Source organism: Sabethes cyaneus, chromosome 3, assembly GCF_943734655.1.
Source record: "Sabethes cyaneus chromosome 3, idSabCyanKW18_F2, whole genome shotgun sequence".
NCBI lineage: Eukaryota > Metazoa > Arthropoda > Insecta > Diptera > Culicidae > Sabethes > Sabethes cyaneus.
The window spans coordinates 189,894,416-189,922,344 of NC_071355.1; the positions used below are offsets into that span (position 1 = coordinate 189,894,416).

General features: G+C 41.2%; 2 protein-coding genes across 3 annotated transcripts in view; one reads left to right on the forward strand and one right to left on the reverse strand.

The window, feature by feature from the left end:
• Positions 1–27,929, forward strand: part of LOC128744034 (serine protease inhibitor 28Dc-like) — a 50,020-nt gene that overhangs the window by 7,721 nt on the left and 14,370 nt on the right. The window contains exon 2 of one of the 2 annotated variants that reach the window (XM_053840776.1): positions 564–1,113. The exons of the other annotated variant lie outside the window; for it this stretch is intronic. Within the exon in view, the coding sequence (XP_053696751.1) occupies positions 564–1,082 (519 nt within the window). The 3' untranslated portion in view covers positions 1,083–1,113. Of the gene's footprint in view, positions 1–563; positions 1,114–27,929 lie in introns of those variants that run through there. 2 annotated transcript variants of the gene reach the window in all.
• LOC128742043 (uncharacterized) lies at positions 1,109–27,731 on the reverse strand. The gene is made up of 5 exons (XM_053838225.1): positions 27,485–27,731; positions 20,276–20,350; positions 19,799–20,215; positions 6,292–7,587; positions 1,109–2,321 (listed from the first exon to the last, which is right to left on the reverse strand). Exons 2-5 carry the CDS (start codon positions 20,338–20,340, stop codon positions 1,196–1,198), a joined length of 2,904 nt encoding a protein of 967 aa, XP_053694200.1. The 5' UTR covers positions 20,341–20,350; positions 27,485–27,731; the 3' UTR covers positions 1,109–1,195.

Consider the following 27,929-nt stretch of genomic DNA (forward strand, 5'->3'; position numbering starts at 1 on the left):
TAAAAAAGGAAACCATACGTGTGTGAACGAACGCTTGGGCAACCAATAAATTTAAACTCTCCGAAAAGTTAAGGAAAAAATTAACTTTTTAGAGTGTTGCATGAGAGCTAATATTCGCTTAACTTTTTGGAACAATTAAATTTACAGAGAGTCCACTGTATATATGACAAAATGATAAAACGGCTTCTCTATTAACGGGAAATTAGTTACCTTTGCTCCCAATTTCGGAAGCAGTTCGGTTTATAAAAATGTAAATTTGCATTCTTCTGTTTAGATTGGAATAAACACACCGAATATATTTTCATGAACCGAATTTTGGTTTCAAACAAAGAAAAAACAACTTTTGAAATTGGCAGAATCGATGACGACTAATTTCACCTTAAACTTTTTCATTTTATATTTGTTTTGCATGTGTAATGGTTAGAATAGTCAATTTATAAAAAAATATTTTGAGTTAGTAAAAACTAGTTTAAATTCGAGATAATAGTAAAATTTGCCGTGAGTATTTAAGAAAGAATAAATTTAACATTAGATATTTGTTAAAATACTATCGCTTTTTGCAGATAGCTCACTTGCTTATCGATTATCTGCTGGAGGTTCCAAGGACAGACGTTACCAGACGGAAAGTTTGCTCACTGCTCAATCTTCCCGCCGGTGGAGATGATTTTTCCTTCACGATAAAATTGATCGAGTCTGTTTTCCGTCAGTACTGTCTGAATGAGATCAACGAGGCAGAACTAAAGTCGCATTTTCAAGCCCTGAATCAGGATATGCAGCAAACTTTGCTGAGAACGGTCGAACAGCGTAAGTCGGAAATTGCTCAGTTTCTGATCAATGAAATTAACGCAAAGGACAATCTGCTGATGGAGTCGTTCGACTGGGATGTCAAGTGGATCATGGGCAACAGCAGTCTGGCATCGGTGCGCGAGCAGATCGCAACGGTAGCATTGAATTGCCGAGGAAAGGATCATCGTCTAAAGACCGTTCGGTTCGAAATGAACCGCGATAAGCTAAATCATTTCATAGAACAGTTGGAGAAATGTGATTTGGAGAGTTTAGATATGATAAAGGATAAAATGTGATAAAAGTAAATTAAAATAGACGCGTTTTATTGCCGACAAAGTTTGAGAATTTTATTAATTGAGATATTTTAATGGAACAGAAACTGGAACTTGTACGGAAAGCGTTCCAATAACTAAGATGTAGGCTCGTAGACGCTTCCGTAGAAAAGAGGTAGTTTAGTCAACTCGTCACGTATCAGCATCACAAATGGACCGTTTGCACGGAAATTAACTTGAGGAGTGATACGATCCAGCAGAGTTGCCGTAACTGCCCCACCCTCAGTTCCTTTCTCATTAACGACGACGTCGACTTTATGGATCACTTCGTTGACGAAAAGACGTTGTTCGATGGCATTACGACGCTTCCGGAAACCGAACGTTTTAGGGCAACACAAACAGGTTTCACCACCGAAGCGACACCTTGGGTTTTTCTCACACTTTTGCTTATTTTCAACGTCTACCTCGGTAATAGTGCCACAATCGGGAAACGCTTCCTGAAGCTTTTTCTCAGCATTATCCTTGGTGTCGCCCCACCAATCCAGTATATCATCGACGTTTGACGAATCGACTCTGGAAATCGCGCCGGGTCCAGCAAGAATACGAGTTAAATCGCTGCCTACTCTATCGAATATACTCGATGCACCCAACTGCTCGAGAACCTGCTTTAAACTGAATGAGTTGAGCATGTGCATTTTGGGAAACTGTATTGATGCAGTTTTAACTTGCATTTTTGCTACGATATCATTCACGTTATCGGCATTTAGCTTTTCTCGCAGTGCCTCAAGTTTACTTCTGTCAGAATTTACGGGCATAAAGATATACATGGTGTAGTTCCTTTTGTATGGAATGCCTATAACTCGTACGTCCGCTTCTTTCCAGTGGTAGTACGGAAAGCATCCTCCATGCACCATCATCAGTACGTCAGTCGCAGGCTTCTGTGGTCCATTGGGGAAGAACTTCCTTTGTTTCGTGCCGTCTTTTAGGAATGGCTCGTCCCATTCAGCCTTGAAGTACAGGGTATTGGCAATCACCAGCATCGTGTCTGTGTCCAGCTGGTTAACTATTTGCGGAATTTTGCCGCGGGTACGCTCTCGTACCCAATCGTTAATGATTGCCACGGCTTTCTGGGGATTGGTCGAATAATTGAGGAACATCATATTGCTCTGATAAAGCTGCTCGGCCAGCAGTTTGTACTTCTCGTCGAAGGTCTGACCGTACTGAGCGAACAGTCCGTTGCCGATGTTGACCTCTACCGATTGGCTAAAAATGTTGCATAACGAAAAGAAAAAGAAAGAAAGAAAGAAAGATTAGGTCGATTAGGGCGGTAGATATCGTATGATGACCATGGCCCTCAAAATGTGTCCGTTATGAAGGATAAAGGATGACTTTTCTTATTTTTCATTGATGCGAACCAGGAATTCTGGAAAACGTTCAAATGGTAGATAGTGAAAACGACAAAATTCTTGATTTTTCGTTTTATTGTTACTGACTTTTTCGCGGTCAAACGTGATTAAAGTAGAGGAGCGTTTGGTTCGATCTGCGGCTAAAAATATTGCGTAGTTTGTGGCAGTGGGACTTCAACCCACAATTTCTCGATTAGTACTCGAGTGCTTTACGTATTTAAACTATATCACACCCATGTATTAATTAGTCTCAGATCTGATCTGAAGTTTCATGATTAAGGGGCCACAAACGACGTCAAAACCATAGGAGAGATTTAGCCCCCCCTAGGAAAATTTTCCTGGATTTGTAAATTTAGCAAAAAAACTGTAGTTAGACAACTCTAGATAATAAGCACTTGAGAGTAATTTTTAATTTAGGGGTCAGTCCCGGCGTAGTGGTTAGCATTTACGCCTCTCACGTCGAGGACCCGGGTTCAAATCCCAACCCCGCAGAAGTCACGAATGACCCAAGCTGGTTAAAGTGACTAATCTAACAAAAAAAAAAATTAATGGCATCACTATTACAAGATTCTATGCATGCATTTAATTTTAATATGCCGACGAAATAAAATGGCCGAAAAAATGCCGGGGGCTATAGCCCTCCTAGAAATGAGCGTTAGTTCCGCCAATGTCCGCAGCACTTTTTGCTTGAACACGGTAAGGGTTCGTGTGTCCTCCGTGAGCAACGTCACAACTTTAAATCCATATAGAACTATCGAGCATCTAATGAGCGTTCGGCATCGTACGGCGGCGTAAGCCTCTTGATTTGCTTTTTTTGTGAAGGGCAAAGAGAGACCCGATTTTCTGCTTGAATGCGTTGCTGGATTTCCTATACTAGTGTTGTTGTCCGGATACGGCCGCAGTAACTAGTGATCCCAAATACACGTACTCACCTGCCACTTTCAGGTGTTCGACACATTTACTTTTAACCCAATCCTCCTGGACTCTGCTTTCTGTCTGGCTTTACCGTCGCAAAGTTCTTATACTAAAATATCAAGTCGTCTGAAAACGCGTTCTTAAGAAGGCAGGGAATTGCTTCAATAGCCATAAAGCCCGGCTAAAAGTAAATTTGGACGCATAGAACAATCTATAACTCGGAACTGGAGAGTCGCAGAAAAACCCATTAATAACCTGATTGCAGTATTTTTATTCAGCTTTAAGTTTCATAATGTTACATCTACATCATTGCATTTCTCTGGTTCTGATAAAATCTCGAACTTTTTTCTTAATAGAACTCATCAAACCCTGCACAGTTGAAAATGCGACTGAATCAGCATGTTTCTTCCACTTTCAACATATTTCTCTAGCACTGTTGACTGTTCCCTCACTTCACCGAAGTCGTTGTTTGACAATTGCTCAAATTTTTTCAGTGGGTCGAAACTCCGGATAGTTTGGAGGGTTCATAGCTTTTGGTACGAAATCGACATCATTAGCTTTACACCACTCTAGCACCACTTTAGATTAGTGACAGTTGGCTAAATCAGGCCAGAATATAACGTTACCCTTATGCTTACGAATGAATGGCCAAATCCAAAATTAAATTGGGTAAGTGTTCTTTTTATTTAACTCCAGGCCAAATCCGTTTTTTCAAGCATTCTTTCAAGTATAAAGTTGATGTCATTGTTAAGGAAGTGATGAAAGGTCCAGTCTTCAGTCCACAGCTACATATTCCTTCGCCAGATCATGGCCTTCGTTGCGAATTTATCAGCAAACACGAATTTCCCTGCCTGGCACATCGCCACGCTTGAAATCCATTCTTACGTAGGTTTTCTTCGTCTGTTATAATACATTTAAATTTGGTCAATAATTACTCATGCAGACGCCTAGCATGCTTTTTGGCTACCAAATTCTGCTTCAAGTACCGATTCAGATGTTTACTGGCCGTGTAATACCTTTAGCCTTCTCGAACGAGAGTATTCTGTTTCGTTTGATAGTTGTTATCGTACCTTCTAGCCATATCCCGGATGGAAATGCCAGGATTTGACTTAACGCACCACGATATCTTCCCTCTTCGGTCCATAGTTCCGGTTTTCTTAAAAGTACTTTGATGCCTTTCCACATCGATTTACACTCTGTTAACATTTTAGCACTTTCGTCAACTTTGATTCAGGTCACTCTGAATTTTCCAGGTGTTTGTCCAAGATTTTTAACGACCTATGCACCTTCCAGCATTGGACAAAAGGTAGGAGTCATAACGACTAGAGTGACTATATACAGAGTGTCGACAATGTCAAAATTGGAATGATAATTATCTGTCAGTGTCATTCCAATCGAGCAGACGACCTATCCAACGCGTATGCAGGAAAGAGAAAGAAAAACCTTGGAAAAACCGCATTGCATACATTTGGGATGACTTGTCGCCACTCTGTATATAGTCACTCTAATAACGACTACTTGTTAAGCGTAGCAACCAATCCCCCCTCACATTCCCACTCTTAAAAAAATTTCATTACTTTCCCCTTCCGTCCCTCTATCAATTGTAGAACCACCGTTTCTAAAAAATATTAATATTAATGCCTGACCGCGTTTCAAGGTCAAAGACTAACAACACGAGTTTGGTTTAAGATTTTTAACGTCGTTCGAGTTCCATTCTGTACTGCTCCGCAACGTGGTGGAATATTTTGGTAAAATTTGTTCCAGTTCTTCATAAATGGTTCCAGTTCCTAACACAAGGGGAGCCGGTGACGCACGAGTAGCGTCTAAATTTACTTTTAGCCAGGCTTTAAGCGTCTATAAAACTATTTATGGAATCAGGAGCGGGCCGTGTCAACTCCTGTTATGTGAAACGATAGGAAGCGGGACGTGATTGACAAAAAATCTATGTATTGAAAACAACATTTAGCTGTACTGTTGGATAATGAACAAAAAACAGGATAATGATTGAGGTTGAAGATGATTAGAGAATAATTTCAGGTTGTCGCTGGCAGCACTGATTTCTGTTCATAAGCCTCCTCGAAAACAGTGAAGGATTGAAGGCACCATCTATTGTAACAAATGTGGGATTATGAGGTTTGTTCCTCGGCGGCTTTGAAGGATGCGAAGTAGGGAGCTGCAGCGACCGGCGGCACGAGGATTGTGAAATACTTTTTCCAATAAAAAAATATTTGTTACAAGATTTTCAAAACCTGCCACATAATCGCACAAGCCCACTAATATTTACAAAGATAAGTTGGCTGTCACGCTATTACAAATTTCGTCGAAAGTGATGGTTCGGGGTAGAATTTTACGGAATACTTGTGCTTCTTTTCATCGAAGTGGGGGAAACGGCGAGCAACACAAGAGTGGTGTCGTCAGAATTTACTCAATTTCATATCATCATCATTGGATTACTTTGCATAGGAATACATACTATTTGTAGTAAAATTGGAATCACAAAAGGTTACTCTTTGGAATCATACAAGCCACTTTTGGTTACTATTTTGGTTGAATTCAGTTTGTAACTTTTGCGAAAAATAAATGTTTGTTGATTCCAGAGCTCTCTTTTTATTTTACTGACAAACAAGCTTAATCACCCTGTTAATCTTCATCAACATCAACTGGGATGTAGATTGTTAGGTCATTCTAAAAATGAAGTTTCGGATGACAAAAGTTTATATACGAATATTTATTTAATAATTAACTCTACACATAAAGTACATAACTATTTAGTTGTCATAAATTGCCACTTTAGAAGAGCTGCGCTTGGGGAAAGCTATATGCTGCTAGCGCCATTTAGTATCTATAGCTATGAAATCTGGTTTAGAACCTCAAAATGGTCACAATAGGCAACCGTGGTCATGGATTGCAGTTATTCTCTGGGATCATATACGGCTCCAAAGAACAGGGGCAGTTTGGTTTGATCATTTCTAATCAGTAGCAAAAATGGTTCGTCCGCACGAAACACCACATTGGTTCCGGAGCGGTTCAACGTTATGGCCGTAGCTGCACCTCCCTCGGTTCCGCGTTCGTTGATTTCCAGCTCTACCTTGTGAATAGCGTCACTGACGAACAACTGTTGCAGTGCTTCCCGACGCGATCGACGTGCCTTTTTTCCGCCCGTCGGTTTTACGATTCTTTTATTCAAAAAGAAATCTTTGCTGCTTAGGGGATCTGCTTTACCTTTCGTTTCCGGTGGAGTTTTGTAGGATACATCACGTGCTGATCGCAGTGATTTTTTAGTTGCCTGTACCACTTCCATGGTTTCCATGGTCGTGGGAGCATCCGTTTCTTCCTCGTTCAGGGTTGAATCTAGGGTCGTTGGCAGTGATGTTGTCACTTCATTGTCCGTATTGCTGTCCACTCGCGAGAAAACTAGTTGATTTGGGTTGGATGGTTGTTTTTGTTTATTTTTGTAGGAGGAATAGAAAGGTAAGTTTACTGCTGGTCGCGCTTGGATTGACTGTTCCGGCGAAGATCCAGATCCAGAAATCGCAGATAGATCACTGCGCCCCGGATGGAATGGCGATCTTACGCCTAGGAGTTTTAAGGTGCTTTTCAAATTGAGCGTGCTAGTAACATGCATCTTTGGAAACAGAATAACTGCAGTCTTCATCTTCATGTGATCAATCATGTTGTTTATTGTTTCGCCGTCTAATCTAGCTATCAGCTCATGAAGAACTTGTCGACTGGAAGAGTCAGGTTTAATTACATACATTGTGGTTAGCTTGTTTTTGTAGGGAATTCCTAGAATGCTCGCGTCTAGCTCATTTGAATGGTAGAATGGAAAGCATCCACCGTGAGCCATCATGTTCACCTTGATGGGATCTTGATTTCTCCCGTCGGGATAGAAATCTCGAAGCTTTGTGCCACCCTCAATGAACATTTCCTGCCACAGTGCTTTAAAGTACAGAGCACTGACGATTACCATCATCGTATTGCTACTGACAGCACCTGGAAAAATTTCCGGAATTTTACCGTGGGTGCTTTGGTTGACCCAATTGTTTATATGTTTTGTTGCGTCATGTGGAGAGTTGACGAAATCGAGCTTCTCTACTTCACTCTGGTACAATTCCTTGGCTGTTTGATCGTACGTAGGGTTCAGATTGAAGGCGTTATCCAGAAAGATTCCGTTTGCGATGTGAATTTCATGCAAAAAGCGGTCAAATCTACAAATGAAAAGAATTAAAATAAACTTTTTACATCAGTGTAATCAGGTAGTTCGGAACATCCCAAATTGTTTTTTTTTTGTCAGTTTTCAATTCTCACGACATATGTATTTCCAAACATGCATTGTACCTACTATTATTGACGGAATGTAGAAAGATATATACATAATGTAAATGTGTAGGTTTATAGGTTCTTTTTGAATTGATTGCTACCAAGTTCATGAAACTAGAGGACGAACGAACAAACAAATAAATCCCAGCTGGAGGAAAGTTTTACCAATCGTATTTGGTTAAGCAGCATGCAAGATAACGTGCAATGATTGGCCTAAGTGTTAGTTTTTAATTGTAATTCGTAATATTAACATCTTTTTTAGCGATTACAGAATATCATGCCATTGCTGGAATAGAATTTTCAAAAAATATGAATATGTACATACAAACCTGAAATCTGTCATGTTTTATGTTATGTCTGCCTATTTTGACCGAAATTCGAACACCTACGGTTATACCAACCTAAATCATCCACTCCAGTATTGGTGGTGCACGGAACTTAAAATAATAGTACCAGGTGGTCATTCTGTGAACCATAAAAACTAAATAACAAGTTAATCGCAAAGGAATTTGGACTGCACCAATCGGTATAGCTCCTGTCCTCGACAATTCTCAAAAACCTGGAAACAATTGCTTATATTTCCCGTATTAAGAAGAGATGAATTACCGATATCGATAGAACACTACATGTGAAATTGGGAGCGTGATTTCCCCACAAGATTGAAGCACCCCAGGGAAGCAGTTTGGGATTTCTGCTGTTCACGATTATCTTCAAAGATGTCAAAGATCTTTGCTGAATGGTGGCTGTAAACTCGTTTACGCTAACGATCTAAAATTGGACCCTATTCTTACAGTCACCTCACTCCGCATGTCTCTCACCCATTCACCCATGCCCCATTCTTAGTCCCCCTCATCTCACCTTACAGGCCCCATTTGATTTGTATAGTCACCCAGGTGAGCGGAGTCACCCAGGTGACTCACAGAATCGCAAATTGTGCTCTCATCCAAAAAACTTGTGGTACCACCCGGGATACGAGTAACCTTAGTGGAGATCGGGTGTTGCCAACCCCGGTGGAAACTAAGTTCGTATGCCGACAGGTGTCTATCCCCATGTCTGGACGGCTCTTGACAACTTAACGATTCCTCTACCCAGGTAGCGGTTGTACCTCAGATTAGGAGCGGCTCACGACTGCGTTTGATCCAGAGCGGGCGGGTGAATTAAGAAATCTGTTGTCTCGGCATTACACCTAAAATGGCAGTCCCATCTCGAGACTCGGTAGCGTGGCCCTGATAGGGCAAATCACCTAATCCAAATTATTATAGAAAATCAAGAAAATTTGAATTAGGAACATTGAACATGAATAAAATCGACGAAATAAGGTCGTGGAATAAATGCTTGGTACCTGGAAAGGTTGATCGCTGAATTTCGTGGATTGAGTGCTGCTTGATCAGTTAGAAGCCCGAAAGTTTGGCATCGTGATACTGTAGTAGATCTGTAGACTGTAGCAAAGACGAGAAGGTATGAAGGTAAGGCTCAATTTGACCAGAGTTGATGGATTTGAAAGCGATCAATGAAAGGATGTGCATTTTGAGGATAAAAGACCGTCAACTACAACTACACCATCATAAACGTGCACTGTCCGCACGACTCGACGATGAGAAGGAAGCGTTCTATGAGCAGCTGAAGGCAACGTAGGACAAAGTTAAACAGAAGGAACGGGCGCCAGAAGGAGGACAAACACTTGCATACCCAGACAAAAATAAATGGTGGAGCACCGATCGTTCAAAAACATATTTTGGTCTGGAAAAATCAAGTAATCAAGTAGGATGGCCAACCAATCTTCTTAACTTCCGATTCCGATTTTTTTTACCTTATGCGACTGACGTGTCCTAATCTTAACGAATATGCTGACATGGTAGTCTACCTAACCTTAACTTAATAATTGTCATATTATGTAAATTTAGATTTTGATTTTTTTGTAATCAAGAATATATCTTTATCAACTTTATGTAGCTTGAATTAGAATTAAAATTTGAATCTGAATTTTAAGTTTTATTTTAAACTAGCTGATTGTCCGATCTTACTCGGGGCCCCTTTGTCTCAGCCACTAATACATCTGTTATTGTAACGAAAATTTACATGCAAATTTTATGCAAGAAATAAAATCCGTATTCTTCATTTGAATGTGTCTACTCCTTGTCAGCTTCCCACTTCTGTTGTCGCCCAGCCACTTGTAAATCTGCCTTCTTTTTGCCAATCTCTATAAAGCGAGACAAAGCTTTTTCTATGTTTTTTAATCTCCCCTTTGTCTCCCCTTTCAGACACCTCTTATCGTTCAGCCACTTGTACAACTGCTATCGTTTCAAATGCAAGAGAACCGCACTTCTTTTCCCATTTGAACTTTCCTTCCCACTTGTAAGAGATCGCCTCTCCTGTTTGTCAACTCCTCTGCACTGATTCTTTTATGTCAAAAAATATATTTGCCAAGTTCCATGCGTTCCGGAATTATAGCGGAACATACATTCATACTCACGCTCCTTGTCCCTCACCCATGTTGACTTCTTTCCGGTCAGCTGCCCCTGCTGTCACGTAACTAATTATGCATCTGTTTGCTTTCTGAAAATCCTTATGAGGGAAGTGAAACAAAGGCTTTGTTTCCATATATGCCTCCTTGGCGAAACCTCCCCTTCATGTCGCTCAGTATTTTGCACAACGAGAAACGCAACCCCCTTTGCTTCTTTGGACGCTCCCCCTTTTGTCAACCCCCCCCCCCCCCCTACGTTGTTTTTTGATGTCCAGGAACATGTGTGCCAAGTTTGATGAAGAATCGTACAGCAGTTTCGGAGTTATGGCGGAACATACATTCATAATCACGTCCCCCCACTCTGTTAACCCCCTCCCGGTCAGCACCCTCTTCTGTCTATAACAGACGAGAAACAAAGCATTTTTTTCATATACCCTCGTCGCCACCCCGCCCCCCCCCCCCCCCCTGGTAACCCCACCTCCCATTTGTTCTCCGACAATCCTTATAACGGCAGGGAAACAAAGTTTTTTTTCTATATATCCTTCGTTGGTAGAACTCCCCTTTCATAACCCCCGCGCCCTTTTGTCTCCTAGCCACTTGCGTAAATGCAATTGGTGTAAAGGCAAGAGAAACAGAACCCCTTGTATTTATTTTGTCTTCCATCTCTTATTAGGCACAAATCCCCCATCCCTGCCCTTTTGTTAACCCCACAGTGCTGATTCACTTATGTCAAGGAATATGTGTACCAAGTTTGGTGGAATACGGTCAAGGTGTTCTGGAGTTATGCGGCACCCCCCTTGTTAGGAACTTCTTTCCTTTTTGCCAACTCCCTAGTGCTGATTACTGTATGTCAAGAAACATGAAGCCGTATATGTGAGGGACGAGGAGGGAATCTTGATCACCAACGAATGCGAGGTGTTTGACAGGTGGAAGTAGTTCTTCAGTGATCATCATAATAGCGATATAACAGAGGGAGGCGGACCGGATGTTAATCTGGGAGTGCCCACCAACGGTAAAAGGCTCTCGGTTCACGATGTCGAAGTGATTTGACGAAAAAATCGGACAGCTGAGGACTAATTCAGCCGCCGGAAAGGGCCGACCTCTACAAAAACGGTAAGAAGTCACTGGCAACGGCACTTCAACTTGGGACGGCGGAAGCAATCTACGCTAGACTGAAAGCGGAGACTAGGAGGATTGGGTTGTAACCCAATGCGTCGAAAACCAAATAGGGTATCGTATATGTTTTGGCCAGAGCGTTACGCGGTATATGTTATTGGCCACCTACGGCAAAGTCAAATGGTAGTGGCCAATAATATATTCGCCTAACGCTCTGGCCAAAACATATACGTTACCCTATATGGTGGAAAGAGGCTCCAGTGAACTACCTACTTTTCTCTTCGCAAGACGCTTAGATCAAGGAGCACACGCCACTGCACAAAACTGACGATACCTAAAACGCTTATCAGACCGATAGTCCTCTACGCACTTGAAACAATAGCTTTGCTTACGGAAGACATATATACATTTGCCGTATTTGAACGAAAGATGTGCCGGACTATTTTTGGCGAAGTACAAAGCGATAGCGGAGAGTGGCGAAGGCGTCTGAACCACGAGTTGCAGGCATTACTTGAAGTGATTCCAATCGTACACCTGGCGAAAGTTGGGAGACTACAATGGGCTGACCATGTTGCAAGGATGCTGGACGATTGTGCAGTGAAATTCGTTCTCTTCAAGAACACCGCCACACCAGGAATAGAGGGGCCCAACGTGCTAGATGGCTCGTCAAGGTTGAAGCCGACTTGCGTGTGTCGAGACGCTTAACGAATAGGCGATGAACAGCCCAGGATCGAGCACAATGGAGAGGAATTCTTGATACAGCAAGAGCCACCCCGGTTCTCTGCTGGTAGAATTAAGGAGTAATGGCACTTCATTGGATAATTTTCCGTGATTGGGAGCCGAATTATTGTTCGATCTACAAACAGTTCTATCGGTTCGATTGCTGAAATTACCGCTGCATTACATTACCCAGGTCCCCAATAAGCATTTCTAATGCAATTTAAATGCAATCCAATAAGCATTTAAGTTGCCCTAAATGCTACTTAAATGCTATTTTGGCAAAATAAGCGGCTACTTTACTGCTAGTCCTTTTATAGTGCTGACAATGCTTATTTGCAGCTTGTTACTGACAAGAAGAATTTAAATTTACAACAGTTATGCAGTCAGAAGGCTGATAAACAGCAACCTGCAGTATAAAACGCCAGGGATGCTAATAAACGATTGATTTACTGCTTATACTAATGCTTATTGGTTACCTGGGTACTGATCAACGTCGTCTACAAGGTGCTCTTCCAGATATTGTTACGTCGTCTATCCTCAATGGTAAGAGAGTACAACGTGCTCACGCATCGTATTTTCCTGGATTTCAAGGCAGCTTACGATACAGTCGAGTGTGAGGAGTTATGGCAGACAATGCACGAGAACGTTTTTCCAAACAAACTGACGCGGCTGATCGAAGTTGCCTTGAAACAAGTGATGAGCAACGTACGTGCTTCGGAGGCACTCTCGAGTCCTTCAAATTGCGCAGGAGGTTGTGGCTATTAAGAGGAGCGATGTTTAGCAAAAGTAGTCAATTCCTAGCCTTCGCACACGATCTTGATATTATTACCAGACACCTTGGGACGGCGGAAGCAATCCACGCCAGATTAAAAACGGATGCTAGCAGGGTTGGTCTGAAAGTCAATGCTTCGTAAACCAAATATATGCTCCAGAGAACATAATGTTCGCCGCCCATCAGTGACTATGACTATTGACGGCGATGAATTTGAACGGTGAACCCTCTAGTCACCGCCGACAACAATACGGGTGTGTGAGTTCAACCACTTTATTTCAGTTTGTATAGTTAATTAGTATTTTGAGCAGTTGTAGCCAAGTTTTAGCCAAATCCAATCTTCTGCTATAGCTCATTTAATAGTCTAGTAGATACCTAGTCTCGCAGTAAATCTTACTTGGTTTCCAACGAAACAGTTAAATGCTGAAATTAGAGGTCTGAGGTACCTTACATAAGTGAAATTAAAAATTGTTCAAGTGCATTGTTTTTAAAATTAACGATATTGAGTACACCACAAAAAAGAAAAAACTTATAATCCTCACTGTTCTTTTATTAAAAAAAATCGTTATCGTTACGTACTTCATACTCGATACTAGGATCTTGGATCGTACACCGGTCCGTAGAAAAGGGGCAACTTGGTGACATCATTTCGTAGGTATATCAAAAACGGTCCATCCAGGCGCATCGTGAACGACGACGATATGCGATCGATTACCACCGTGGAGACCGCACCGCCCTCGGTACCTTCCTCGTTGATGTCCAGGCTGATTTTGTGTATGATTTGTCCTACGTACATGTTGGGCGTTCCAGCATTTCCACTCTGGCGTTTGAATCGAGTCTCCTGCCTTTGGTTGTGGGTGAACTGATCGTTAACGAACGGGCAGAGGGTTACGATGTGGCAAATTTGCGGAGTTTCGCAATGACGGATTGTCTGACATTGAGCCGAATCAATCCTGGGAGGATTGCTCGGGTTGGCGTTAGGGTTAAATCGATTTGCAACATCGAAGGGTTTGAAAGTGGTTTGCGGTGGTTGTTGCTGGTTGTTTTCTTGAGCTGGAAGCTGCTGCACTTTTTGCGGTTTCGGTATATCGGTTGGAACTGGCGGTGGGTTATGTATGCAGCAGTAGCATGTGTTTGAAATGAAGTAACATCCTTTCTGGTAACACCTATCAAATTTCGGTTCAGATGATGCATCGTAAGTTTCAGCCACGCACATGCTGGCACCTGTAATGGACTTTAGGCTAAACGAAGGACATTTACTGGCCACGTAAAATGGTTTTCCGTGACAGCCCCGTGTGTCTATGAAACCGGGGGAGCTTAAATCACAATTACAGGTCTTATTGAAGTTGCAGTTATTAATAGAATTACACTCATCCGGTCCAACCGGGAACCGAACGATTTGCTCTGGAATTTGAGAATCAACCGGCTGACCAGATCGGATAGGAAAAGTGATTGGACTAGGCATAGTGGGTTTCGTAGTATTCACTTCCGGCTGTTTGGGGCTACCTGGTCTACGCCTGTTCGCACCTCCAAGACCGTAGTTATTTCTAGTCATTCCGGAAAGATTGCTGCTAGATGGATCGAAAATTGTTCGTAACCCTAGGGCAACTAAAACTTCCTTTAAACTGACGGTGTTTTCTAGTTTCATCTTTGGCATCAATATCGTTCCTGTCTTCACTTTCATTTGATCTATCATCTGATTAAACTGCTGTAAGCTAAACGGTCCTTGAATGATCGACTGTAGCTTCCTTCTATTTGAATTGTTTGGCAGCAGAATGTACATGGTGGACTTACCCTCTTCATAAGGCAAGCCAACAATTTTTGCATCCAATTCCTTCGCATCGTAGTACGCAAAGCATCCAGATGTGGCCATACTTTCTGCATCAACCGGGGGCTCGTCTCTTCCATTAATATAGAACGGTCTTGGCTTGGTATCCAATTCGATGAACTTGGTCTCCCACTTGGCTTTGAAGTAAAGAGCACTTGCCAGCACTATGGGAACATCATTAACTTGGTTTGGTGACACAATTTCCTGAATTTTATTCCTGGTTTTCTCCCGTACCCATCGATTGATGCTGGTCGCTGTTTTCACAGGATCTCGGCTAAACTCCAGCTGTTGGATCTCTCCGTCGTACAAATTCCTTGCCAATTCAGCGTAGTTTCTGCTCAATTGAAGATCCTGACTGACAAACACGCCATTCGCAACAGAAATTAGGTGTGAGCTGTTGGAGAAAAGGTTGTTTTTATTCGTTTGCTTGCTTGGTAGATTGGTAGGTTGGAGCTCTGAGATTTTGGGTATAAGCAGTCTGTTTTAGAGATGTACCATTTCCAATGAACAAGCATCTAAGGCCAATTGCTTTCGAACAACGATTAGGACAAAAAGCTAGAGCTGCTAGAGTGCGATACATTCTACGTGTTGTAAGTGTTACTCACAAGAATTTCATTATTTACTCCAAACCATTAAACGGTAAAATTGTTTACTTGAAGTTCACTTTTTTACTTCATCGTTACTTTCCTTTTTTGCCCATAGATTTTTTGTCTGATTTATAGTTTAAGAGAGTTTAACACAATAAGTTTTTTGGGGTTCAGCAGGACACTAATGACCCGCTTAGGTGAACGCTGTCAACAAGAGATATTCATCCTTTATCGATCAGCATTCGATAATTATAGGGGATTTCAAAATGTATAAACTTAAGATGAAAATAGTTTGTACCTCATATTTTGGATTATACTAGTTAGTACAATCACAGACAAACAGACGAGACACTCGCGATAATTCCATCGTCCAATCAAAAACCACTCATTTTTCAAAAAAGCATGTTTCGCAACATGGCCACACCGCAGCGCGCGAGTGTTGCTTTGAGTTTTCGATATAAAACCATTCAAATGTACAAAACCCTACAGCATAAAACACTGCAAATGCAAGCTACTCCGCGACATGCATAACAGAGGGTGCAGGACGATGGTTTTTAAAAGATTTTCTTCTAAGTGTCACGTCAGTTCGTCAGTGGTACAATTAAACCCATGAACATTTTTATAGTAATTTTGAAGTGAGAAATATTTCAAAAGTTTACTATTTACAGGCTTTCAAACTTAACCGTACTAACTAATACAACAAAAACTAAATGATGAAAAATTGGTGAACGATGAAAAAATATTTTGAAAAATTTCCAGAGAGAACATTAATATTTTGAATAATTCTCTTTCATTATAGTGATTTCCTGCCGCTGTACAAGTGGCTGTGTAACAAAACGAGAACTACAAGGGGAGAGAAACGTCTGAATGAGTAAAAATTTAGGTTTTTTTGCATTATGGAAATTTCTGGACCATAAACAGATGGTACTAATCGCTGGGAGACAAAAGATGAGGGAGCGGGGAGGGGGGGTTTGGTCTCGAGTAAGATCGGGTACTCAGCTAGTGAATAAATGTTTTCAAAACTTCACTGATTTACATTAAGAGTGTATAGAAACAAGTAGGTGTTTGTTTTCAGCATCAGAATAAGTTTATTTACATCATGGCGTCCATGGAGCCTGCACATTCGCAATGAAATCCCAGATAATCTGCTCGTGAGTCGGCTGGCTGACCTGTTGAATTGTTCCAAATCTATGGTACGTCATGTACTGATTTGGAGGACGTCTGCCAACGGAGAGAAAACCCGTAAGTGACAGCCAAAAGCAAAGCTAGATTATCTTAAAGCGCATTCGAACATGTGCGCTTGTTTTCAAACCGAACTTCGTTCGCTAATTGAACGAATGAGGCGATGCGATTAGTGAATTTCGTTTTTGGTTGCCAATATTTATTGTAAAACGTGATGCGTTATCACTGTAAAGAACTTTTCACATGCATTCACACGTACGCTAAATTTTGGGAAAAACATTTCAATTTTTACAAACGAACTAAAAGCTTAATGTAAATGTGTTCAATTAGTCAAAGTTTAGCCAAATTTGCATGAATTTATTTGTAATGTATCTACGTAATGCAGAGATAGAGAGTTAGCATTCGGCAACGCTGCATTTTTGTTTATAGCAACCACCTGGGAAACCACGTGTAGTTTGACAGATAACTGCTTTTTAGTTGCACGATCATATTGTGAAAAGTACGAAGTGCCGAATTCAACAAGTGGATGGCATCACAATAGATCACAACATTGGTCGAAGTGATGATGCCCACATAGAAAAAAGCAACTTTCATGACATTGACAGCTAAAACCATGAACTAGGAAATTTATTAAAGGGAGTGCCTTCAGAAGAGGTTGCTGCATGGCACAATGACAATGGCGATACTGTGGCTCCAAAGAAGTAGGTTCAAGCCTTATCTCTTACAAATGGATAGGATACTTTTAGACAGACCGTTTTCGGGAAATCCGTCAACGGCGTGATGCTGGCATCCCCGCCGAACTTTTGAAAATCTTGAACGAACGGCTGTATTGTGCAATTCATCAGGTTATACGAAAGGTATGGACTGATGAAGAATTACCTACGAACTGATTGGAAGGTCCTTTATGCCCTATTTACAAAAAGGGCCACCGACTCGAAAGCAGCAATTATCGGGGCATCACTCTTCTCAATTCTGCATACGAAATTCTGCCGTATCCTGTGTCATAGACTGAGGCCGTTGCAGGAAACCTTTACTGGCGAATACCAGTGCGGTTTTCGAAAAGGACGCTCTACGTTGGACCAAATGTTCAACTTGCGACAGATCTTCGATAAATTCCGAGAATTCAATTTGCAGACTCACCATTTGTTCATAGACTTCAAGGCGGCGTGAGATTCAGTTAAACGAAATGAGCTGTGGCGAAGTAAGCTTGAACATGGTTTTCCAACAAAACTAACTAGGCTGATACGTGCAGAGAAGCGGCACCATCATCACGAAATCTCACATCCTCGTAAGGCTCGCGGATGACATCGATATCATCGGTGTTAACCTGTGGAACAGGCGTACACGCATGTGAAGGCGGAAGCTGCGAGGATAGTGCTTATCATAAACTCTGCCAAAACGAAGTGTATGGCGGCTGGTAGAGAGCGTGGTAACCCTGCGGGTGTTGGAATTGTGGTGGTGCTTTTGAAGCGGTCGACGAATTTATTTACCTTGGAACGTTTGCTTTTACTTTTGAAGCGGTCAACGAATTTATTTACCTTGGAACGTTAGTGGCATGTGACAACGATGTGAACCGTGAAGTAAAAAGGCGGATAGCGGCTGCCAATAGGACATTCTAAGGGTTGCGTATTTTTTAACGTAAGATCCTGCGATCGATGCTTGACAACATATTAGAAGATGGAGTGGGGCGCAGGCGCATGGAGCACGAAATTTACCAAGCATACAAAGTTGCGGATATTGTGGAGCGAATAAAACACGACAGGCTGGCCACGTAGCAAAGATGCCGGATGAGAGGCCAGCGAAAACAATATTCAACGGGAAGCCCGATAGATGCCGTCGAGTTCGAAGCAGACCCCGTACCCGTTGGATGCGAGCAGTTGACGACGATGCTAGAATAGCGGGTGTTAGGGGCGACTGGAGAGTGGCAGCCCAAGACCAAGAATCGTGGAGACGACTCTTAAATTTGGTCCAGATTCGATCAATTTGCTTGACGCCGAAAAAGTAAAGTAAGTAAGCAACGTTGATGGGAAATATATTTCCCGAAACCGGTCGGTTTAAAAGGTAAACTTTCCGTTTTGTAAGAAGTGTTTTGTCCTGTTACACTAAATGTAAATTTGTCGGTTCTTACATTAGCACGTAACAAAATTTGTAGTGAAGTTATGCTTATTGGTTACTTTGGAAGTAATCAAAAAGGAATGGAAGCAAACTGCCTGACATAAACTTTATGTTTTTTTAATTATTATTTTTAATCGATTTCATATATATTCCTGTGAAAACGAATAGAAATTCAAAAAATAATTTAGGGAATTATATTTGTAAACCATTTACCATTAAAACCCAGATTTCAAAATTCAGGATATGAAAACTCCCTGTATTTCTTATAACATCATAGAAAGTTAGGGAAAATCATGAAATCCTACTTCGGAGACTCAAACAGCAGCCTGTCTTGTTAATTTTCCCATTTAACGTACGGTCATGTGAAAAGTAATAAAGTTCAAATATATCATAATCTTCTTCATCTGCTTTCGACCTATGTCTTCGGACAGTCTGAGGAAGGCGCAGACTGTTTCTCATAAAAACAACGTCTTGGAGAAACGTTTCAGTATGGTTTCATATTTTTTGCAGTTATCCAAAATATTCAAACTGGCAAACAATTCAATTATCATACGTTGTTTTGCATTAGTTCGCCACGGTGGTGGTATGATATTCAACCCAAACGATGCATACTAATTTTAAGAACCGGTTTATTTGTTAAAGAAATTATTAACAGAAAAGTTAAACTGGTGAAGGATTTGGTCAAACATGGAACTTTTAGTAATTTGGAACAACTATCAAAATATATGTAGAATAGGATAAGCCCCAATGGTTTTAATTTAGGTTACCAGAACTTTTAAACTAAATGTATGCGTAATATTAGTAATATTAGGCTTTTGGATGTTCCACCCTGCGTGTGCATGCATTTTACCAATTAGTACCTAAGTTTCATCTAAAGTGAATGTCACTGTATTCCTACCACATTCATATTTACAACAGAACGTATTAGGTAATAACAAATAAAACACACAGAAAGATATTTACCTTGAGATCTTTGCGAAACCTCGCTCGTTCCGTTCAAGGCAACTTTAACTTTCACTGATTTTTACTTTCGTCACTTGTTTTTTTTTTGGTTCAGATATTACTTCCAATTTCCGAGTACATTGATCTTCGGTTCGCACGCATTTTTGACTAACGCGACAATGACAATTCACTTCATAGAAAAAGACGAAAATTACGTGACGGATAATTGCTTTGGTAGAGTATTAAATAGGAACAACTCGCGTAATACACACCACTATGATAACGTCTGTTTAGTTTCAATTTTGAAATTTGCTCGTGAGTGCATGATAAGGTCTACGTCACACTATGAATAAAATATTGAACGGCAACTTACTCTGCATCACGCCGATTCCGTCGACCTTTGGTTCCCACCGGCAACCCGCTCCGCGACGAAGTAAAATCATCGTAGTCCACGTTGTTGCACGTGTCATTTTCCCGCCAAGGCACACTGGCTTTCAGGCTCGGATCGTTGGATACCAGATCGCGGAACAGTTTTCCGAAGCCTTTGTGAATTTCGGTGAAATTGATCGTATTGTTCGAGAAACCCATCAGGTCCATCAGTTCTGTTCGGGTCGTACCGCCGGATCCGAGCAACAGCAGCGACAGGGCACCCGCGATACTGACTGGCGAAAAAATTTCCGTCTTGCTACGCTGGCTCACTATAGCTCGGCTGATTTTCTGTGCCAAATTGGTGACACTGTTGGCAACTATATCGGCACTGCTGGCATCCGTAGAACCTTCCGAGTTGGTTCTGCAAGCAGTTTTGGTATAATCAATCACCTATTATTATCGTGTTTTTTCGTTTGCTTACCTTTGGCAGTTGGTTTGATGTAAGGTTACTAGCAGGATTATTCCTAACGTGTATTTGAGTCTCATTTTGAAATTCCTGAAAGAACATAGAAAGAAACCTTTAATATAAAATGTAATTTACACGTAAATGTTAAACAATAAATTGAAGCTAAAATGATTTATAATGCAATTTCAAAACGGGATAAAATGTTTTCTACTATACTTGTCCTGCACTTTTCACCGATTGCAGTATACAAGAATTGATGACCTTTCTTCTGTGAACTACTACCGCGAGTCAACTTCTAAACAAGATTCCGCGAATCGAAAAACCCACATCTGATCTCCAGTCCGAGTAAGGAAAAACAAATCCAGCTTATAAACACCTGCGCCGAAACGAAACGAAAGGCATCTGTATATCGCACCGTCCCGCGGCGTGGATGTTGTGAACGTGTGCGTCGGTTGATTAACATTCCGCGTGTCGGCTTTGGATTTCATCTATAATCGCTAGAAGAAGTGACAGGTTTCGATTCGAAGCATATTTTCGCACACGGTAACCGGTTTGATACTTTCGGGAAACCCGCGCCATTCCAGCAATATGCTGAGATCATCCCGAATGCAGTTTAGCGGGTGTGTCGATTCCAAAGTTCGTGACAACTGAGTTCAAGTGGGCTGATGGGATTGCACCCCTTTGCTTCGACGTCAATACTTAGGAGACGGTACTTTTTTGGCTTGGACATTACTTCTAAGAAATAGTAGTTCGGTCGTGACGCCTTCTAGCCATGCCTATGGAAGACCGGTAGGAGCAAAACAGCTGATTGATTATTCTCGCAACAGGCTGGCTGGTGGTATTCAATATAATTAGTAATGCCAACAGCTTTTTATGAGTATCGTCACTCAAAGACAACAAACAAACAAGCCGAGGTCTATTACGGTTTTAACCGTCTAACTGAGGGAATTTCGATAGCGTTTTTTGGCACATTTTACGTCATGGGGTTAGCAAAAATGTTCGACCGGAAGTCTCTATTTCTGCGAACGTAAGTTTAGGTCAATATTGTGACTGATCGTTTTTCGTTCATAAGTCAGAATCTAACAATAGCGCTATCGTGAAATTTTTACCATTAACAGATTACCAATTTGTTTATTCGTTTATTTATTTTAATTCATTTGACAATGTTGTCTTATCGATGTCGCAAGCGAACAGTTTAACAACGAAAGTGGCTTGCTGCATCTTTTGTTTCCGGGCAAGCGTTTCGAGATTAAACAGTTGACACCTATCTGGATACGCTGGAAGATTCCATGGAGCACACCACGGGAGATTTTTGAGAGCTAACCGTATAAATCTTTTTTGGACATGTTCAAACCTTAAGTTCCATGTAACGTCGTTCGGTGTCCATATTACGGAAGCGTTTTCAAGGATCGGTCTAACGAGGGAATAATATAACGTCTTCAGGCAATGCGGATGCTTGGTTATTTTGGCGATGAAGCCAAGTTGTCTGTTGGCGTTGAAAATAATCGACATGTAGCCGGTCAAAGGAGATATAAGATATGGCTCGTAGAATTCGCTCGCTGAGGATAATTTCGACCAGGCTCGAAGCAGCGGAAAGGTTGGTAAGCCCACGGTCCAGACGTCACGACGATCACCACTTTTATACACGGGAAACATGTATTAGCCTCCAGCTTGCAGAAAATTCTCCTCGCTCGAATGATGATGATTTAGCATGCGAAATCCGGATGGGCTCTTGCCCTATCAAGAATTCCCCTCCATTGTACTCGGTCCTGGGCTACTCGTCGTCAAGTCGTTGCGCGTCTTGACACACGCATGTCGGCTTTAATCTGGTCGCGCCATCTGGCACGTTGGGCCCCTCTATTCCTGGTGCCGGTGGGGTTCTTGAAGAGAACGGATTTCACTGCACAGTCGTCCGGCATCCATGCGACGTGGCCGGCCCACCATAGTCTCCCAACTTTCGCCAGGTGTACGATTGGAATCTCTCCAAGCAGTGCCTGTAGCTCGTGATTCATACGCCTCCGCCACTCTCCGCCTTCCGTTTGTACTCCGCTAAAAATAGTCCGCAACACATTTCGTTCAAATACGGCAAGTGCACGTGTGTCTTCCGTAAGCAAAGTTACTGTCTCAAGTCCGTAGAGGAATATCGGTCTGATTAGCGTTTTGTACATCATCAGCTTTGTGCGGCGGCGTATGCGCCTGGATCGAAGCGTCATGCGGAGGGAAACGTAGGCTTTATTTCCAGGTTGAATGCGTCGTTGGATCTCCTTACTTGTATTATTGCCGGCGGTGATCAGAGATCACAAATCTACGAACTCAGCAACCACTTCCAGTTTATCGCCGTCAATAGTCACAGTCCGTGGGAGGCAAACGTTGCTTTCTCTGGAGCCTCTTCCTACCATATATTTGGTTTTCGACGCATTCATTTTTAACCCTATCCTCCTAGCCTTCTTTTTTAGTCTGGTGTAGATTGCCTCCGCCGTCCCAAGGTTTCTAGTAATGATGTCGAGGACGTCTGCGAAGGCTAGGAGTTGGTTACTCTTACTGAAGATGGTTCCTCTCGTTTCGAAGCCCTCGCCGGATCACACTTTCAATAACGATTTTAAATAACATACAGGACAGTCCATCCCTTCAACGAGACGATCTGCGACCTAGTTTCGAGAAAGCTAAGAGCAGCACGATCCACCTTCAACAAGCCATGGCATGGTGGACTTCAGAGCTTCCTCAATACTCTGACGAAAAATCGTAAATGCTTTTTCCTCACAAAATCTAATGACGATCGCGTATCGCTCCGAAGAGCTGAAGCAACTTACCGCAAAAGGGTAAAATCAACCTACGACAGCTATATCCCGAGGATCCAGTCTGACGTTAAACAGAATCCAGCATACCTTTCGATTTGACTTCGTTAGAAAACTCAAATCGAATAATCGCATTCCGAACAATATGAATCTCTATGGAACTGAAGTTCACACCAACAGCAAAGCAGCTAATCTCTTCGCGGATTCCTTTGAAATTGTGTATAACAGAGTCTCACTGGTGCAAAATAGCAACTGCTTCGATCACATACCATCCCACGATATCAATCTCCCCGTTATACAATTCTTCACGCAAGAGGTTCGTACAGCCCTCGAGGCCGTCGACGTGAGCAGAGGATCAGGCACTGATAACATCGCTCCGATACTTTTAAAAAACTGTGCTGTTAGTCTTGCGTTTCCGATTTCACTAATTTTCAATCGCTCACTGCCAGAGAGATTATTTTCGTTTGCCTGGAAGTTAGCTTGCATCATTCCGGTCCATAAATGTGGCAATCGAAAGTGGGTCACCAACTACCGGGGAGTTTCTTAGCGGCCTTAGTAAAGTGTTAAAGAAGATAATATACCGCGCGATATTTACTGCAGTTTTATCAATCATTTCCGAGACCCAGCATGGATTCATTAAATGTCGTTAAATTACTAACTACACTTTTCCGCACTATATACAGTCAACTTTCGCTAATTGCACTAAGCTCTTAGCCCGTTTAGTGAAAGACTTTCGTTAATTGGGCTGAGATGTCAAAACCGAGGGATATATCGATTGTTTTTGTCGAAATCGTCGCAGAAAGGTTTATAAAAATATACACTTATATTAAATACAGAATCAAAGTGGAACCTAATCTTTTCATTGTTGAAATTTAGTTCTAGATTGTTTAATAAGTATATAGCTGAATTTCATGCTACAATGTTAATATATATTGGCATTTTTAACTGTTTCACCGTGATGCTAAAAAAAGGAGGGTCAAGTTCATAAGTGATCGGAAAACGATATGATGCAATTGTGTTCCATTCAATTAATTTTAATATTTTCTGTATAAATTATTTTCCAAACTTAAATGAACTATATTCAAGAGCCCCTCGGAAGAAAAAATACGCTGTCAGAAATGACGTTTGACTTCGTTTTAGATGGGCTATAGCCTAATTAACGGGAGCCCGATTAAAACGTAGCCCAGTTAAAGATAGCCCAACGAACGAAAGTTGACTGTATAGCAAAGTTAGCGCATATTGGCTTCCCGGTGTGGCTCGTGGAATGGATGTCCTCTTACTTGACGATCAGCATGTATTGGTAAATTCTACACAATCAAATACCTTCCACAGTCCTTCTGGTGTACCGCATGGCAGTGTGCTTGGTCTACTGATCTACAATTTGCAAGATTATGCAGATAGATTTGGAAGCTGTGCTAATCTGGTGAGGTAACAACGGAATGCGCGTCAATGACAAAAAAGTAAAACAATATCTTTTACTCGCGGCAACAATCCAGTGCACCATCGATATTTGCTGGGAGCTGACATCCTCGATAGGGTGGAGTCGAGCTGCGATCTGGGTTTTACTATCAGCTCTATCAGCTGAGAATATTTGTCCTCGACATAATTAAAGGAACCACCGATTGTTCAGCATTACTGGAGCAGATTTTTTTACCACTAGATATACCAAACCAGTCATTTTAACTGGTCGTGCAATTTTAACTCAAAATTCATGCAACATGTAACATTTGCATTCAGATATCATGTAATGACTTTGGTAGCGTAGCTATAAGTAGAGAGTACATTTTATATATCTAATGCTACTTTATATAGATTAAAAACAAATATATTTTTATGTTATTGACATGTATAGCGGTACTAGTCAGAATGACTAAATAGCTGATATATCTAGTGTTAAGGCATTCCAGCGATGTCTCCGGGATATGTAAATGCTGGTCATTCCTCATACAACTTACTATGGCCACTACCCAGATAACACAAAATCGTAATAGAAAGTTCACATTAAATCGTTTTCATGTCAATTTCATATTGGAGTTGTATAATAATTAGAGTATGTCAAATCGAAGCGAACAATAAGTTGTTTTGCAGTTGTGCGTGTCTTCATATACAATTCATGACTGTGAATTATAAAGCAGGATAGACAATTGCAATATTTGATTATATCTATATCATATATTCAGTAGTATTTAGTTGCGTGTTATAAAAACTGCGCAAAATAGAATTACAAATAGTTGTCAAAATTTTCGCACGTATATCGCCTCCACTTTGGTACATATATGTTCTTATATGGCGTGAAATATAACTTTTTCGTTCAGATATAATTTCGTATACCTCAGTTGCAATCGAGATATACAAACCAAATGGTTTACTGGGTATAACCCATTCGATTTTTGCGTCCCCGTAATCAACGAAGTTGGAGATTACTTCGAGAAGTACAGTCTTCTCGAATATAATAAGATTAAAATAAACTAATTTAAGATACTCAGTCTGTACGATGTTAATCGAAGGCGCTGCAACAATAAATAATTTTGGCTAGATGTTCCTTTTGAACAAAACATCTGCAACAACAATCTGCGAAAAACACAAAACATTTGAACAAAGTACCATCTAACCATTTAATAGAGACTGCAGTACGATATTTAAAAAAAAAATAAAAATAAATAATCAATAACAAAATCAAATTTTAACGTTGGGTAGGTAAGGCCTGTCCAGTTAGCTTCGGGGTACGATGCAACGTCTATCGTTAGAATTTCGGCAGGCCCCGTCAGCACGGCTAGATACAGTAGGATCGTTGCGCTAGCCCCGTAATTGTCCTGTACTCTAATAACCGACTACAAAGTATGTCGATAAAGAAGGGTAATATCTCAAGAACCGTTATACCCAAAGCTTTGGTCGACTGTTCTACTTTTGGTATTATGTAAGTCACACGCGACGCGATTTTGTCGAGTAATTCGACTGAGTCGACCGCTACAAAGCTAGTGACTCAACTGTCAGCAAATGACGCCTGAGTTTGCTTTGTTTTGGTCGTGTATTGAGCGCACTAGACACTCGACAGTAGGAAAGTGAGTCGAATCGTGCTGCTTGACGTGACTTACATAATAGGACCCGAAATTGGTCTGTTACGAAAAACCCATTGCCATAGCGACAACTGATTCCCCGCCAGGAACAACTGAAATTAAATTTTTAGCAAATATTCAATCGAATTAAAGCAGACCAATTTGAATCGAATTGCGATTGCACGTTAAATTTCTCAAACACTATCAACAAATTGCACAAAAATGGATAATTCGCAGTAACTATTTATCTGATTTGCACGGATGTGGTACATTACATGACGATATAATTTATTGATTAGTTCTTAAACAAACTGCAGCGACTAAATTGAATTGCTATGCCTAGTAACAATTTTCAGCGTCGTATCAATGAACAGAAAAGTTTCAAAAGAACAAAAGCGTGAGATTTAATTTTTTAATTCTACTACTATGGAATTCGCAGAATATTCACTTCAAAAATACTTTCCACACAAATATTCACTATAAAACATTGCATAACACAAAATATTAATTACAAAATATTTCGCTGATACGCGCATTTCGATTGTTACTTACAACGTTCTTCAATACTTTGGTAATTTTTCATTTTGAACATTTTTCACGAAACATTAATAGTGCGAATATGAACCATCCTATGGCATCCACTGGTTACTCGGACGCAATTCTTTTAGTAATGAAGTAGTTATAGCGGTAAACGATATCTGGAAATTTTGTAAATTCCACTAACTAAACTGCTAAAATTTTTTAATAGGTATTCCAGATCCCAAAAATCATACTTCAATAACCGAAACGCTGTTTTCTCCTCAATCATGCCACTTTGGTATAGGAATGCTGTTACGGCTCAATGATTTCGAATTAATCACCGTCGGTATGTTTACATCAATCGACACATCTTTCCCTACTCATCGCCTAACCAACGTAAGTGATCATCTTCTTTCCACCTAAAAAACCCTTCCAAATTTTGTTATTGTCCACGGTGGTACTCAAACCCTTTTGGGAAACAAGGTCGCGATTTGGATCTTCCTTGTCTGTCGGGATTTCTGAGCGGAAACCGACAAACTTTAGCGCGGTTGTCCTTCGTGTGTCTACAGGTTCACACCGCCGATGACCCTTAGATGATAAGCCATATTTTGTGACTCGTTTTCTTTGCGCCTGAACACTGCTCGGCAATGCTAGAACCGAAAATATTTGCTACTTGCTGGGATTTTCAAGGCGGCCGAAAGTTTCTCAATGTAAATTCACGCGATAATTTGGAAGTTCCACAGAGACGTTGATCGTCATTTTCAGCCATTATCACTTAATTTCGCTACTCTCGTGTTCTAATGTAACATTCACTGATTCTACTTCACCGTTATTGTCTACATCAATTGAATTACCTTGTCGCTTACAGCTCAACTGCAACAAATCGCGAAGAACTCTTGACACTGCGTTGAAATCAGGTTTTTCCTTTATTGCTATCGCTATCACGTAAACCTTTATCCGATCGACGAGGTTCTTCAACTTGCACCACTAAAGATCCCGATGACGATCTTCGATCGCTTCCTTCTGCTAATGAACACTAACTATAACTACCTGTTGAGCGTTGCGCTAGATCATTCGTTCGTCACTGCAAATTCGTGATCGCGCCCGAACGTAGCTTCCGAAGAACTGAAAACTCGTTCTGCTCGGCGGCCGGTTTAAAAGTTACTTATACTGATGTAGTGGTTCCGGATTAGTAGGAACACGATCGGGAACTTCGTATTTCCAACTCGCGTTGTGTTCGGCGCCGGTCGGAAAATGTCCGTGGTTGCCAGGAAAGCGGTTATTTTGCAACAGAATAAA